Source organism: Panthera onca, chromosome E3, assembly GCF_046562875.1.
Source record: "Panthera onca isolate mPanOnc1 chromosome E3, mPanOnc1 haplotype 2, whole genome shotgun sequence".
Lineage (NCBI taxonomy): Eukaryota > Metazoa > Chordata > Mammalia > Carnivora > Felidae > Panthera > Panthera onca.
Window position 1 is genome coordinate 19,082,326 of NC_138354.1, and position 15,514 is coordinate 19,097,839.

At 56.1% G+C, this 15,514-nt stretch overlaps 2 protein-coding genes across 4 annotated transcripts; both read left to right on the top strand.

Annotated features, from left to right (window-relative positions):
- The first annotated feature begins 1,143 nt into the window (after positions 1–1,143).
- LOC132689296 (uncharacterized) lies at positions 1,144–8,735 on the top strand. Of its 2 annotated transcripts, XM_060648909.3 has the most exons (6): positions 1,144–1,215; positions 1,456–1,491; positions 2,318–2,461; positions 2,654–2,809; positions 7,968–8,496; positions 8,650–8,735. In XM_060648909.3, the coding sequence occupies exons 2-5, from the start codon at positions 1,486–1,488 to the stop codon at positions 8,079–8,081; spliced, it is 420 nt and encodes a 139-aa protein (XP_060504892.1). In that variant the 5' UTR covers positions 1,144–1,215; positions 1,456–1,485; the 3' UTR covers positions 8,082–8,496; positions 8,650–8,735. The 2 variants fall into 2 exon arrangements, with proteins under 2 accessions (XP_060504892.1, XP_060504890.1); XM_060648907.3 differs by lacking the exons at positions 1,144–1,215; positions 1,456–1,491 and having other exon boundaries at positions 1,806–2,461.
- A 204-nt stretch (positions 8,736–8,939) lies between these two features.
- ALDOA (aldolase, fructose-bisphosphate A) lies at positions 8,940–14,432 on the top strand. Of its 2 annotated transcripts, none has more exons than XM_060648898.3 (9): positions 8,940–9,023; positions 11,583–11,709; positions 11,790–12,001; positions 12,602–12,656; positions 12,788–12,948; positions 13,304–13,387; positions 13,506–13,680; positions 13,843–14,042; positions 14,128–14,432. In XM_060648898.3, the coding sequence occupies exons 2-9, from the start codon at positions 11,598–11,600 to the stop codon at positions 14,221–14,223; spliced, it is 1,095 nt and encodes a 364-aa protein (XP_060504881.1). In that variant the 5' UTR covers positions 8,940–9,023; positions 11,583–11,597; the 3' UTR covers positions 14,224–14,432. The 2 variants fall into 2 exon arrangements, with proteins under 2 accessions (XP_060504881.1, XP_060504882.1); XM_060648899.3 differs by lacking the exon at positions 8,940–9,023 and adding an exon at positions 10,090–10,261.
- The last annotated feature ends 1,082 nt before the right edge of the window (positions 14,433–15,514 follow it).

Consider the following 15,514-nt stretch of genomic DNA (forward strand, 5'->3'; position numbering starts at 1 on the left):
TCAGCTTTATTCTCTGCTAGAGTCCCAGAACCTAGATATGCTGTGAATGAACAAACGGAAGACAAAAGGGGCCCAGAGTGGATGATGTTGTCAGCTAAGCACTTGGGCTTTATCCTGGAGTCGGCTGGGGAGCCTCCGGAGGTTTAAAATAGAAAAGGGACATGGTCTGGGGTGCCTGGGTGTCTCAGTCAGTTAAGCGTCCAACTCTTGATTTCCCTGCAGGTCAAGATCTCACCGCTCATGAGTCTGAGCCACGCATCAGGCTCTCTGTTGTTAGCACGGAGCCCGGCTGGGATCCTGTCCCCTCTCTCTTTGTCCCTCCTCCACTCATTCTCTCTCTCCCTCTTTCTCAGAATAAATAAATAAACTTAAAAAAAGGGACAAAATACCTTTTTTTATTTTTTTAATGTTTATTTTTATATTTGAGAGAGAGAGAGAGAGCACAGGCAGGGGAGGGGCAGAGAGAGAAAGAGACCCTGAGACAGAACCCAAAGCAGGCTCCAAGCTGTCAGGAGAGAGCCCGACTGGAGGCTCGAACCCAGAGCCATGAGATCATGACCTGGGCCGAAGCCTGACGCTTAACCAACTGAGCCCCCCAGCACCCCGGAAAAGGGACAAGATCTGATGTGGGTGGGAGGAAATCACTCTGACAATTATGTGAAGGTTAAAGAGACCCGCTGAAGTCTTAAATTAGGACACTGTCAATAGAAATGGGTGCGGCCAAGTTGGGGGAAAAAAAAAAAAAGAATAGCGGTATACAGTTAACAAGTAGCTTTGATTTTTACAACATCCCCGTAAGGCAGGCGTTTCCCGGTTTTACAGACTCAGCGAGGCTCAGTGACTTGGCCGAAGTCACACAGCACGCTGCTGGTGTAGCCCCGGGTATCAGTCTTTTCTTTGCAGCGCCGCCGGACGCCGCACAAGCTGGGGGTCCGACTGCGGCAGGTGGCAGCGGGAAATCGCCACTTCCGTTCAGTAACGGCGGGAAAACCTGGTCGACCACGGCTACGAGGAACTGGTGACCGCAGAGGATCTGGCCGGGGAAGAACGGCTGGGAGAAGGAATTTGGGTCTCGGCGGCCGCCGTAGGAGCGGCGCTCGGATCCCCATGGCAACGGCAAGAAGCAGCGGGAGCTTCTGGGCGGTGCTGCCGCCGCGGCGGATTGGATGAGCGCGGCGCGGAATCCGTGAACTGCCCGCGGCCCCGCGGGTGCAGGTGCTGGGGACCAGCGGACGGAGGGGGCCGGGGTGTGGGGACAGTCAAGGGTGTGGCCAGGGCCAGGCTGGGGCCTGCGAGGGGGGCGCCGCCCCGAATCCCCCGGACCCCCGACCCCACTGTCCCGACCAGTAGCCATCGTTCGGCCTCAGTTTCTCCAGACTGGGCGGGGGGTATCGGGCACCCCAGTCCAATGGCCCCTCTCAGCCTCTGAGACCCAGGACTTTCTCTCCTCTGCAGCTCCTGGACTGACCGGCGCTGTCCTGCCCCATGGCCGTGAGTCCTAGGCCCCTTACCCTTTCCCGGAGGGACCCCCTAAGTGCCTTAAACTCGCCCTGACTTTGCCTGCCTTCCAGCCCGGACTGGACAGGGGGCTCTGTACCCAACGTAGACCCTTCCAGCTCCGGAGGAGAGCTGTGAGACAGTGCCGGGAATAGACTTCCCACGGAGCGCACATTCCCGCGCTTCTTGGCAAGATGAGATGCTTGCCAAGTAATCAAGGAGAAGAGGCATCCCAGGCTGGGGGAGCAGCTCGGGCAGAGCCTCGGGGGTGGGAGAGAGGGTAGGCGTTTGGGGAGCTGCTAGGACTTCAGTATGGCTGGAGTGGAGAGGAGGAGGGAGGCCGAGGCGGGCAGGGCTAGCTCGGGGGCTTTGTCACTGAGATAAGAAGTTTGGACTGAGTCACTGGGAGCCATTGAAGGACTGGAAGGAAAGGACAGATACACAACACAGCTGGGATGGGAAGAGGCAGAATTGTGGGTTGGAAGACAGTCAGCGGCCAGTAATGTGGCCTAAGGGACAGTAAAGTAGTACAGAGGAATCAGAGACAATAGATACATTATGGAGAGGCATTCTGAGAGGAAGAGCAACACATCTTGGAACATTCTAGAATGATCAACAGGTACCGATGGTGCTGAAACGGGGACGACAGAGGAAGGTCACATTTGGGGAACAGGATAGTGCAGTCCCAATGACTCTCTCCCCAGCATCTGATGGCCGTTCCTCCCCTCTTCCCAGCCACCTCCGGTGTCCCTCCTGGTATTTTTGCCTTCCTGCAGCCCCTCCCACCTCCTTGTCACCCCTTCCTCCTGTGCTTGTCCAGGCCTCCTCTAGCCCGTGGAACCCAACCCCGGCTCCCGTCAGCAGTCCCTCCCTGCTGCTCCCCATCCCCGCCATCGTCTTCATCGCTGTGGGCATCTATTTGTTGCTGCTCGGTGTAGTGCTGCTGACGAGACACTGCCTGCTGGTGAGGGGCCTGGTGGAGGCTGAAGGGTGGGCTCTGGGGAAGAGGAGGCGGTCAGTCGGTGCCCTCATCTGCAGGCCCTTACTCTGAGGCTCCTTTGCCATTTAGTCCCCGCATCTGTACCTATCACGGTCCCTCCTTTCCTGTCTCCCGCATGCCACCTGACCCGGATCCTGAGCCCTTTCCATCTCCTAGGCCCAGGGCTGCTGCACGGACTGCAGCTCCCCCTGCAGGAAGCAAGGCGCTTCCCGGCCCCAGGACTGTTGCTGGACCTGTGCGGAAGCCTGCGACTTCCCTCTGCCCAGCCCCGCCCGCTGCCTGGATGCCTGCTGCCCCCAGCCCACCGAAGCTGTGAGTTCTTGTCCTGTCCCTGGCTCCCCGAGCCCCGACCTGGGCGCGCTCTGTGCGTTTTTGTGTTGTTGTTGTTCAACAACGTTGATTGCTGAGCACCTGCTCTAGGCCAGGCCCCGTTCGGGGTCCTGGCTCAGTGGGAGACAGCCCAAGACACCATAAACAGCACATCACATACTTTTCTGGTGCTGAAAACTGCTTTGACGGAAGAAAATAGGGTGGCAGCTGGAGAAAGGTGAGTACCATGTAGGGCACACAATGGCTTCCGAAAACGGAAATATAAACGACCCCCCTCACCGCTCCTTCTGTTCACTGAGTGAGCACTACATTCCAGACGGTGTGCCACTTTTACTGGCATTATTATTTTCTCAGCAACCCTGAGAGCTGGGTATTTTTTAAACATTTATTTATTTTTGAGAGAGAGAGAGAGGGAACAAGTAGGGGAGGGGCAGAAAGAGCCGGAGACATAGAATCCGAAGCAGGCTCCAGGATCCGAGCTGTCAGCTCAGAGCCCGACATGGGGCTCGAACTCACGGACTGCGAGATCATGACCTGAGCCGAAGTGAGATGCTCAACTGAGCCACCCAGGCGCTCCTGGGTATTATTTTTTTTTTTTTTTTCAACGTTTTTTTATTTATTTGTGGGACAGAGAGAGACAGAGCATGAACGGGGGAGGGACAGAGAGAGAGGGAGACACAGAATCGGAAACAGGCTCCAGGCTCTGAGCCATCAGCCCAGAGCCTGACGCGGGGCTCGAACTCACGGACCGTGAGATCGTGACCTGGCTGAAGTCGGACGCTTAACCGACTGCGCCACCCAGGCGCCCCTATTTTTAATGTTTATTTATTTTGAGAGAGAGAGAGAGGGAGAATCCCAAGCAGGCTCTGCATTGTCAGCACAGACCCTGATGTGGGGCTCGATCTCATGAATCATGAAATCATGACTTAGCTGAAATCAAGAGTCAGACGCTTAAACGACTAAGCCACCCAGGCGCCCCAAGAGCGCTGGGTATTTTTAAAAAGCTATATAGTACTGATTATGAAAAGCATTGATTACAGTGTGCGTGTCGAAAAACATCGAAAGTACAAGTCACTTTATAAACCAGCTCCATAACCAAGGTTGCTACATTTTGTGTACGTCCCTCATATACTAATATGCAGTACTATTCCTGCTATATTATGCCATTATTTGGTAAAGATGGGATCATACCACACATACTGTTTCATCACAACTGCTACTTGCCCTTTTGACCTGGACATCACACCTTGACCCCCTAGCTATGCCTGTGTGTGTAGATAGTTAAGTATTTTTATCCTGGTTTTGCAGGGGGACAAGTTGCCTCCGGGAGGTTCAGTCGGACTCTTTAGAGCAAATTGCTCCATTGTGTGTTGAAACAGAATCCTCAGGGAGGAGCCTTGCTCCCAGAGGCCAGGCCATTTTTGCCTTTGTGGGTTTTACGATGTTAAATGTAACTGACCACCTTCCTATTTGGGGCTCAGATTTAGACAGCAAAGCTCTTGCCTTTGAAGTGGTGACCTTCCCCGGGAGGAAAGAGGGAGGATAAAAGACCCAGCAAATTCCCAACTTGTGCGGACCTTAGTTGGTTGAATTCCTGGGAGAAGTTGTGAGTTTTGAAATAAATTATGAGGCAAGGGGCTCTCCTTCAAATAATCTGCTTTTGGTTTCTGAGGGGTAGCCGGGAGAGGAGCCCAGGACTGGGGGTAAGAGGGCAAAGGGGAAAACGAAGACCCAGGGTCCTAAAAACTCCTATTTTATAGGAAATGCTGAATTACAAAGTGATTTCTGGCCCCCTCTCCTGGCGGGGGGGTGGGGGGGGTGGGGGGAGGGGCGGGAGGGGTTGCCCTTTGCCCCTTCTGTCAGTCTGGGCCTTTCCTCCCTGGTCAGACCCATGAGGATGGAGTGAGGAATTCTGGACCTGGAGACCTCAGGGCCTGATCTATCCGGCTTCAGCCAGAGCCAGGAAGGAAGGATTCTAGAATGGCACAGGGCAGGGCAGGATCATTCTGTCCTTGAGCCGTCTCTGTACGAAGTATAGAGTGTCTGTTCTTCAGTTTCCTTATAGTAACAAGGACCACAAATATTACAAAGCTCTTGCCTACTTTATAGCTGTCCGAAACTGAGGCTTACGGAGGCTTGAGTGAGTCACCTGAGGCCTAGGCCAGGACACAAACCCAGGTGTCTTTTCCTTTCTGGGAGACAAACCTGCCTGCTCTGCCTTCTTTCACAAGCATGTGGCAAGGATCTCATTCATTCACTCATTCATTTATTCATTCACTTATGTATTCACCTACCAAAGATTTATGGAGTCACTGTTGAAGCCCTGTGCCAGGCCCTAGGGGCTCAGCAAAACAAGCTGGACACGGTCCCAGCCGCACAGGGCTTCTATTCTAATGAAGGGCAGAGAAGAAAAAGTAGGCAGTTATGCTAGACCATGAGAAATGAAGTCATACAGCGCAATGGTTGGTTATCAGCCCTGTGTGTGATCAGAGGCACATATGAGACATAGAAAACCACGCGTCCAGGCCCCACGCTCAGTAGGTCTGGGATGGGATTGGAGTTTGTGAATTAAGAAAAAATTTTTTAAATGTTTATTTATTTTTGAGAGAGAGAGATAGTGCGAACAGGGGAGGGGCGGAGAGGGGGACAGATGATGTGAAGCAGGCTCTGCGCTGACGGCAGAGAGCCCGACGCGAGGCTCGAACGAACACATGAACCGTGAGATCATGACCTGAGCCAAAGTCAGACTGCTCAACCGATTGAGCCACCCAAGTGCCCTGGATTTTGTGCATTTTTAACAAATTAATTAATTAATTAAACAAACCCTGGGGCACATCAGGGTTAAGAACTATTGTTCAGGGCAGTGCCTGGGTGGTTCAGTCTGTTGGGCGGCCGACTCTTGATCTCGGCTCAGTTCTTTTTTTTTTTTTTTTTTAATGTTTATTTAATTTATTTTTTTAAATGTTTATTTTTGAGAGAGAGAGACAGAATGCGAGTGGGGGAGGGCCAGAGATAGAGGGAGACACAGAAGCCGAAGCAGGCTCCGGGCTCCGAGCTGTAGGCACAGAGCCCAACACGGGGCTCGAACTCTCAGACCGCGAGATCACGACCTGCGGCAAAGTCGGCGCTTAACTACCTGAGCCACCCAGGCACCCTCGGCTCAGTTCTTGATTCAAGGCACACCCCCACCCCCCACCCCGCCCCCACCCCCGGTTTGCCTCCATGCTGGGCGCGGAGCCTATTTAAAAACCTGGGGGAGAGAACGGGGACAAGAGTATCTGCCTGCCATTGAGTGTTCACTGTGTACCAGGCATTGTGCTTGCCGCCATGAGCCTATGAAGGAGGCATTATATTTGGATGAGAAAACTGAGGCTCAAAACATGAATTAGCCAAACCTGGGCCTGAATTCGATTCACATCCGGGCCCGAGCGCTAACCACTAAAGATGGCTGGCCTTCCCAAAATCAAAGTGAGAGAAATCGAAGCGGAAAGAGCCTAACACACAAGGGTTAACGGTCTTGTGGCATTCTTGCTTAATGTACTGAAGTAGCAGATTCCTTTGAGAAGCCTCATGGCTGCTTGTGAGAGTCGAGAAATCCATTAGACAGTTATAAATGACTAGCTGTAAACCCTTCCAGTGGACAGAGCCCAGAAATACTTTTCATACCCTCTCCTCCGAGGTGATGGCAATGGAGCGTCTCTCAGCCACCGGTCCTGTGTAGGGAGTGACGGTGTGGTCCTCCAAAAACCCACAGAGCCCGCTTCATGCCCAGACTGGGACTCCCCAGGGAGGCCCCAAACCACCCCCAGCATCAAACACAAGGGAACCACTTCAGTCTCCCTTCCACCATGACACCTCTGGCCTCCTTCTTGAGAGACAATTCTGCTGGCACTACACCAGCCCCGTTCAGACCCCTGTCCTTGCGGCGGGCAGATCCCCTCCCCTCACCGCAGCCCCTACTGATATCTGATCTCACCAGTCATCTGACACCGCACCCCCAAACCTCAGCTGTTTGAAAGGTCATTCCCCTATTCCTGGCTTGGCCTGGTGTCTGACTGAGCTGTGCAACTGTGACTGTCACTAGCTCTGCCTCAGGCCTCCAGGAGCCAATCTCCTGTCACATCCTGGGTGTGTCCCACCCCAGCCACTTGGCCTGACTCCAGTCCATGCGTGAAGCAGTCACAGATCACCCTTGTCACAGGGCAGGAAGGGAGACCTAGGACAGTTCTCCGTTCTTGTCACTAAGGACATGCTGTTCCTAGTTCCCAAGAGACAGACCCTTCTGATTTCCCTGAAGCCCTCTTCTTTCTTCTTTGCCCAAAGAGGGGGAAATGATTTGATTTATCCACTCACTCAACATTCATTTGTTTCTCACATACCTACTGAGTACGAGTACCCGTGCTAGGCCAGTGGTGACATGAGATAAACTGTCCCTGTCCCAGCAGACCCAGAAGGAAGCTGGTATTCCTGGCATTGGTGTTGAGGGGTATCCCCCTCTCTAAGCCTCCATTGCCTCGTTTGTAAAGAGGCCCCCTGTGCAAGGTTCTGATACATAAAAGAGAGGTGACTCTGTGTGAAACACTAAAAAATTTTCTTAGATCGGTACAGTACCATTCTCAAAGACAATTGAGATTTTTAAAAAGTCATTCATGAATACAGTCTGTGCCTTGCATGGAGCAGGCGCTCAGAAATGATGAACGAGATCCTACAATCTGGTCTCATGCCAAGGACGAAATTCACAAAACCAAGCCATTTTCATCATGGACAGAAAATGTGTGCTTTCCCCGGTCTCCTGGCTTGGAATTGAATGAGGCCACAAGGATATAGTAGAATCCTCTTGGAGCTGAACATTGGGACTTAATCAAACAGGACTATTTGGTCCTCGGTCTCCTTGTCTATTAAATAGGAAGAAGGAAAGAACCGCCTGAACTCAGTTGTTTGGAACACTGCCTCCTTGCTGATTTAATAGCACAGGGAATTGATTTGTTCCCAAGAATGGTAGACGGTACCCTCTGTTCCACTGGGCAAATGGGACTCTCCAGGCCTCTCTGTTCCCTTCTCCCCTGAGAGGGAAACAGTGTAGGGCACTGGTCACCCTTCCTCCTGCCCACCGCCCTCACCCCTTTCTCCTCTCCCTCAGGGTTGGGCCTCTCGCTGCCCTCGCTGCTGCCCACTCTGCGACTGTGCCTGTGCGTGCCAACTCCCTGACTGCCAGAGCCTCAACTGTCTCTGCTTTGAGATCAAGCTCCGATGAGGACCCGGAGTCCTTGCCCTTTGGGGAGCGGCCAACCTCCTGGGCCCACATGTCCCTTTCCCTGAGGGGCCACTGGACACCTTTCTCTAGACCACTGGAACCACAAATGGCCTGCCCAGCTCATCAGCCCGGGAACCAGCTGTGGAGAGCCTGGCTTCCTGCAGAGCAGGACTCAGAGAGCCCTTGGCCCGCTGGACTGCAACCCCTTTGGGGGGCCAGGAGGGAGAGGGGCTAGTGCTCTGGCAGGTGCCCCTCCCCGCCTCTCCTCCTCCCCACATAAACTGTTAAAATTGAAGGTGAGGGTGGGAGACACTGCTCACCGCAGACCACATTATGGGACAAACTTGAGCCTTGAGCGTCAGGATATAGGGGTACCACAACCACACCTTGTCCACGGACTCTTGGTTATTTTGAGGTGAGTGTAGTGCCTGCAGCTGCTCTCCCGCCAAAAGCTTGGTCTCCTGAGAATCACAACAGCCATCATCAGGGCCCAGAGGGGAGGGGGTTGAGAAGGAGGCAGAGAGGGCCACAGATCTGAGTCCCCTTTCCTCTCCTTCCCTCCCCACAGATCCCTGGCAAAGACTGATTTCTCTTGACAACCTTTGAGGGCCTCAGGCTGGATTTCCAAGGAAGAAATTTCCTCAGATGGACGGGTGAGTGGGCAGGGGCCCTCCCCCTGCCCCCCAACTAGGGCAGGCCCAGAGCTTCCTCCCCCTTCTCTCACTTTAGGCCCCACGCTGGCCTGAATGTCAGGGGCTTCAGGTTTCCCTAAATATAGGACCCTGCCAGGGGATCCGTGGCAAGGAAAGGGCAGGGGTCACCGGAGAAGGTTGGGGACATTGGCTGGGGGGAGGGCAGGAGCTGCCTTATAACCCAGCCCAGGAGCGGCCTGGCTCACTCGCTGCTGACCAGGCTCTGCCCGCTCCTTCAGCCTCCTCGCAGGTGGGCGCCAGCAGGACGCCGCAGGGTTGGGGTTGGGCCTAAGGGGTCCAGATTAGGAGGGGAGGCTTGGCTGGTAGGATGAGGGACTCGGAATGTATCTGGGGGCTGACCGGCTAGGGACAGGTTTGAGTCTGGAGGGGGAAGTCAGGTCCCAGGGAGACGTTTGCGCGGGGACTGTGGCACTGCATCTCCAGACTCGCTTGGGCGAGCGGCGGCCGGCCGGTTCCGCCGCAGTCTGGCTGTGGATGGCGGCGGGGGCCGCAGGCGGGTCCGCCCCGGCCCGGGCGGAGAGGGCGTGCGCACGCACGGCGAGGCCGGTCCGCCGCGGCCGCGAGCCCGACCCGGGCGGCTGGGGCGCCTATACCGGCGCGGGCGGGCCACCCGGAACGGCTGCCGCCCGGCCTCCGCCCCCCGCCAGCCCCGCCGCCCCGTCGAGTTCCTCCCGGGGCAGCCACTCGCCGCCCTTTCCCCCCCGCCGCTCTTCCGCCTGGGCTGGTGACCCAGGGAGGGGCGGCCCCGCGCGCCAGAGCCCGCAAGTCGAGCCTGCAGGCGAGGCCGGCAGACGCCCAACCTCCGGGTTCTGTTACAGTGTGACACACGCTGCATCAGCGCAGGCCGGAAGCTGGGGCTGCCCCGCGGCCGCGCGACTGGGCCTAGACGGGGAGGCTGAGCCTCCGTCCTTTCAGGCTCTTGCACCCACTTGCCCCCACCTCCCTTCCCATCTCCTCCGGGGCCCCTAATCGGCTGAGTCACGGCTCCCCAGAACGCGCCAACTGGGGGGAGAAGGGAGACGGGGAGGTGGGGGGTGGAGAGCCCAGGCGACCCGAAGGATGTGGCCCGAGTCACGTCCTAGGGGGCCGGGGGGTGGCGGGGGGGGGGGGGCAGGGATCGTGTTCTCCTAGCGCTGTCCCCGCCCAAGCGCCGCCTCCGGGCTTCGCCTTTCGGGGGCGGCCTCTCCACCGTTCCTCTCCTGCAATTGGACGCCAGCGCTCTCCCGGCCCCCTTCAAGGGAAAAAACCCGGCGGAGGCTGGCGCGGTGCCTTTATAAGCCCGGCGCCACCTCCCTGCTTCCCGCCCCCTGCGCCGCCCCCTCCGGAGCCGAGTAGGCTGCGTTCCGCTTGGAACGCACCGCAGAACCAGGGTGCTGGTGACGACTGCTGCGTTCGCTCCCTCAGTCCGCTCGCCGGCCCGTCGCCCTCCACCGCCGCACCCCGCAAACCCGCCCCCTCCCGTGCCAGGTGAGCGCCCCTCGCCGTGTGCGAAGGTCAGGGACCCTGGAGAAGGATCCTGGGGGCAGTGGCCGGTCGGGTCGGAGCCCACCCCCATTCCCCCGTCCCAGCATCGCCCCGCGCCCCACTACCTCCCACATACATGCTCCCAGCCCGGACTCCTCAACCGTCTTCAGCTTGAGTTTCCTTGGTTTGCTGCGCAATGCAGCGACTACGCGCGCTGAGTCATGGCGGAGGAGGAAGCAGGACGAGATGAAGGGCCATTCCTTTTCTCCTTTTCTTGCTGGGATCCCAGGTGCAAAGGATTACGGCCCCTTTGCCTCTGCGGTGATCCTAAGAGGCAGCGAGGGGGTGGGGGCCAGCTCGTATACTCTCAGGCTTTCCGAAAGCGTGGTTGGTCCCTGCCCTGGGAGGTGGGACCCCCCTGGCGAGGAGGGGAAACCCCTTGGAGGCGCGTGCTGCTCAGTTAACACTTTCCGTGCCTTTACTTATCTGGTGACCTTGATTGTGAGCCTGGAACAGCTGCAGCCGGGCGGGCAGACAGGAGCATTTTCAGGGGAAGGGGTGGGGCCGCTCGCCTCTCTACAATTCTCTTACCCTGTATGAGCAATGCGATCGGTAAACCTTACCCCGTTCCTCCCCCTTGGGCTGGGCTTCCTCTGCTGCCCTTTCCTGGGCTTCCCGTTACCCTCCTGCCCTTTTTTCTAACACCCTTTTCCTAAGGCCCTCCCCCAACCCTGGGAGGAGAAGCTTGACCTTGGGATGTCCTTGAGGCTTTGGAGCCTGGGCCGGCCCTGGAATCTTGGGTGGATCCCGTACAGCAGTCAGAAGATCTGGGTTCTAGTCTCAGCTCTGGCCCTTGGTTTCTGTGGGACTTGAAGCCCAGAGCTTTCCCTTCTCTGGGTCCTTCTGTTGGGCCCTCTGCCTGATGTGCGACCTCTAAATTCTAAAATACTCCGGTTCGGTTCTGCTTCTAGGCAAGGTGACCCCATGGCAGAGCGCAAGCCAGAAGGGTCCAGCTTCTACATGACCTGTCTTTCCATGTCTCTGGCCTATTGCTTTACCACAGATGCCAGTACGCAACCCCACCCTAAGGTGGGAAACACCCAGCAACAAACAAAGTTAGGGAAGGTACAGGAGGCAGGCCTAGTACAGGGAAGTTGGGTGTAGGGGAGGCTTGGGCACAGGAAGTGCCCCAAGACCTGCCCAGTGTGGACTAGGGGAGGGTAGGGAACCTTTGTCCTGACCTCCAGGCAAGGGGCCCTGCTTGTGGGGAGACCATGGGAAGACCCAGCTAACCATTCCTCCCCTGTCTGCCTCCTTTGGCCAGGAACTGACCGGCACCATGCCCTACCAATACCCAGCGCTGACCCCAGAGCAGAAGAAGGAGCTCTCTGACATCGCTCACCGCATTGTGGCTCCGGGCAAGGGCATCCTGGCTGCAGATGAGTCCACTGGTACGGGCAGGACACAGTGGAGGAGGGCCCAGGGTTGAGGGTGACAGGCTGATCCTCTTATTTTTATACGATGCTCCTAGGGAGCATTGCCAAGCGGCTGCAGTCCATCGGCACCGAGAACACCGAGGAGAACCGGCGCTTCTACCGCCAGCTGCTGCTGACTGCCGACGACCGTGTGAATCCCTGCATTGGGGGTGTCATCCTCTTCCATGAGACACTGTACCAGAAGACAGACGATGGCCGCCCCTTCCCCCAAGTCATCAAATCCAAGGGCGGTGTTGTGGGCATCAAGGTGAGGGGGCTGGGTCTCAGGATATGAGATGGATCTCGGGGAAAGAAATCAGAGTGGCAGGCCGGGGTGGGGGTGGACATTGGGTTGGGAGCCTGGAGACGTGAGTGGAGTCTGCCCCAGGCCACCTCCGAAGCATGTGTGAGAAAAGCCAGAAACATATGGGAACTGCTTGGCTTCTTTTTCTTTTCTTTTTTTAATATTTTAGTTAAGTAATCTCTATACCCGGTGTGGGGCTCGAACTCACAACCCCAAGATCGAGAGTCACATGCTCCCCCCGTCTGAGCCAGCCAGGTACCCCTGCTTGGCACTTTTCATCCTCGTAACTCCAAGAGCAAGGCGTTTCCCTTGTACAGACTAAGACCCAGAAGCTCAAGGCAGTGAAGTGTCTGGCTCGCAGAGTTAGTAAGTGGTAGCAGTCCAGGCTCTGTCCAGTAACCTCCCCGTGTATTTTCCTTCCTAGGCCCAGGTATTGTAACTAACTGAAAACATTTGCAAACCGTGAGGTATCACTTAAGATTAAGTAAAGTGAGGGGCAGAGTGGAGTACTAGAGGTCACTCCTCCTGTCTTATGTTGTTGCTGCCCCCCCCCCACCCCAACAGGTGGACAAGGGCGTGGTACCCCTGGCAGGAACGAACGGCGAGACTACCACCCAAGGTGAGAACCGTTCTGCTCCCTGCCCTACGGACTGACTCGCGCAGGCCACCAGCCCTCTGGGTGCCGAGGTTGAGTGGGGAGCCGCCTGCCCCCTCCTCTGCTGTGCTCTGACGATTCTGTTCTCTCTCCAGGGCTGGATGGGCTGTCTGAGCGCTGTGCCCAGTACAAGAAGGACGGAGCCGACTTTGCCAAGTGGCGCTGTGTGCTGAAGATTGGGGAACACACCCCCTCAGCCCTTGCCATCATGGAAAACGCCAACGTGCTGGCCCGTTATGCCAGCATCTGCCAGCAGGTGGGCCTCCAGTTCCCCAGCAGGCCACCTCCCACCTCATTTGGTTCCAGAGTGTCAGCTAGCCTGCCACCCATCTGCCAGGATACGTACCTCCCCCAGCGCAGTTGTTCTGGATCTTCCCCAAGCATCAGGCTCGGGCCTGTGGAGGACACTCGGGGGTTCTGTGAGCAGAGAAGCAGAATAGGGATTGTGTGGGTGTCTTGGAGGAGATGCGTGTTCCCTACAGTCTGCTGAGGGCCGTGAGGCCATGAGTCTCTGTCATCATGGAGATAAGATCTTGGCTGATAGCTGTGGAGAGCTATGGGTGGGCTTCAGCTTAGAAGGCCTCAAGGCCACCCTGTCCCTCACCCCACAGAATGGCATCGTGCCCATCGTGGAGCCCGAGATCCTCCCTGATGGGGACCATGACTTGAAGCGCTGTCAGTATGTAACCGAGAAGGTAAGTTCCCTGCCTGCCTGGGCAGTATGGTGGATAGGTGACTGGGCCAAGGGCTGTAGGACTGACCCCTGTTCCCCCCGCCTCGATCGCAACCGACTTTGGCCCTGCTCTGCTCTAGGTGCTGGCTGCTGTCTACAAGGCTCTGAGTGACCACCACATCTACCTGGAAGGCACTTTGCTGAAGCCCAATATGGTAACTCCAGGCCACGCCTGCACCCATAAATACTCTCATGAGGAGATTGCCATGGCAACCGTCACAGCTCTGCGCCGCACGGTGCCCCCCGCTGTCACTGGTGAGACCCACATCCTCATCTTGACCTCTGGGAGGTAGATGAACTGTGCCCACAATCTTTACGCCCATTTGGTCTGACTTCCAGCTCAGCTTCTAGGGGCTCCTACCAAGCCCTGAGTCTCTGACTATATCTGCTTCCCCCCCTTCACCCCTTGTTCTACAGGGATCACCTTCCTGTCTGGAGGCCAGAGTGAGGAGGAGGCATCCATCAACCTCAACGCCATCAACAAATGCCCCCTGCTGAAGCCGTGGGCCCTGACCTTCTCCTATGGCCGAGCCCTGCAGGCTTCTGCCCTGAAGGCCTGGGGTGGAAAGAAGGAGAACCTGAAGGCTGCCCAGGAGGAGTATGTCAAGCGAGCCCTGGTAAGGATGGGGGCAAGAGGCGGGCGGGGTGCCGGGGCAGACGGGATTCTGATAAGACCTCACTCTGGCTCCTCTCCCCTCTTAGGCCAACAGCCTCGCTTGCCAAGGAAAGTACACCCCAAGTGGTCAGGCTGGGGCCGCAGCCAGCGAGTCTCTCTTCATCTCTAACCATGCCTACTAAGCGGAGGTGTCCTAAGGCTGCCCCCTCAACACTCCAGGCCCCGTCCCCTCCCACACTCACTCTGGAGGAGGGGACTTCACCCAGGGCTCCAGGCTGCTCTTTGCCATCACTTTTGCCTCCCATGTGACATTGGTGTGTGGTGTTGTCTGTATATGCTAACTCCACTGCTCTTTCCAGCCCACTGCCAATAAACATCTATTTAAGGGGGAGTGTGCCGTTCGTGTCTGGTGTTCAGGACCGGGGAGGGCCAGGGGAGGTGGCAGAGCCTAGAAGAAAGATCCCTTGTTTCCTGTTCTTCCTTCCTGGGCAGGAGAAAAGTGAATGGGTTGGGAGAGGACCTTCCTGCTTTGTTTTATGCTTGCCCAGGGCTTCAAGAAGAGAGCTCGTGAAATTTTCTCCCTACCATCAAGCTCCCCATCCGCTTTTACCAGCAGCACCTGATAAGGCTCACAGTTGGGGGGAGTATGTATTAGGCTCAGTCTCACTTTTAGACCCAGAACTCACAGGTGCACAAGGCCCCCGTGACAAAAACAGCCACTGACCTAAGCCAACATTTCCTGAGTGGTATGAGCCAGGTGACACGACACGACACGACACCACGCAAGTGATCTGTATGAGTGGGTGTTGTTATTCCCATCTCCCGCTTAAGTCCGTGCTGCCTGAGGTTGCACTTTCTTGATGAAGACGAGATTATTAATGCCTATGTCCTTAATCTGTACTGTTGAGCTTGTCTGTTTTCCCATCTCAACAGGAGATGGGATTAGAACTGGTTTCTTAATTAATCTTCCTTGGACCATGGAACCGCCTGAAGAACCTGGAATTTATTCCAACAATCCCCTCAACAACACTGATTGTTCAGCCCCCTCAACAACACAGGGCGCAGGCTCCAGGTTAAGAACTGGGCCAACGTAGCTGCTGCGTTCCATGAAGCCAGAACGAAGGCCCCGTACTTAATGCCTCTGCCACACCTTGAACCCTTTCCCAGTCACCCAGGTTGGGCTGTAGCAGTAACTGCATCAGGTCTCTTGAGCTGTTAAAGGCCCTGGTTATAACCAGGGATCTTAGTGAGTCCTGCCACTTCCTGAATTTCCCTCTGGGCCCTTTGCTGTCTGAGCTCCCTTCTGGAGGGAAAAAAATAACCTTGACTTTTGTGATCTCTCTGGACCTACTGAATTCCTGTAGTGATGTGCATAGAACTGACTTAACCTAGGACTTTTTAGGAGTTTAAGAACTTGGTCATTTCCTTCAGTGCACATTTGCATCTATTGCCTACATACAAAACCAACCCCAC

Excerpts from the sequence above, each read along its gene's own strand:
- LOC132689296 (XM_060648907.3), top strand. The coding sequence starts at position 2,123 with ATGGTGCTGAAACGGGGACGACAGAGGAAGGTCACATTTGGGGAACAG. Across the intron at positions 2,462-2,653 it reads TGACGAGACACTGCCTGCTG|GCCCAGGGCTGCTGCACGGA; the intron begins GTGAGGGGCCTG and ends TCCATCTCCTAG. Across the intron at positions 2,810-7,967 it reads GCCCCCAGCCCACCGAAGCT|GGTTGGGCCTCTCGCTGCCC; the intron begins GTGAGTTCTTGT and ends CCTCTCCCTCAG.
- ALDOA (XM_060648898.3), top strand. The coding sequence starts at position 11,598 with ATGCCCTACCAATACCCAGCGCTGACCCCAGAGCAGAAGAAGGAGCTC. Across the intron at positions 12,657-12,787 it reads CGGCGAGACTACCACCCAAG|GGCTGGATGGGCTGTCTGAG; the intron begins GTGAGAACCGTT and ends TTCTCTCTCCAG. Across the intron at positions 12,949-13,303 it reads ATGCCAGCATCTGCCAGCAG|AATGGCATCGTGCCCATCGT; the intron begins GTGGGCCTCCAG and ends CTCACCCCACAG.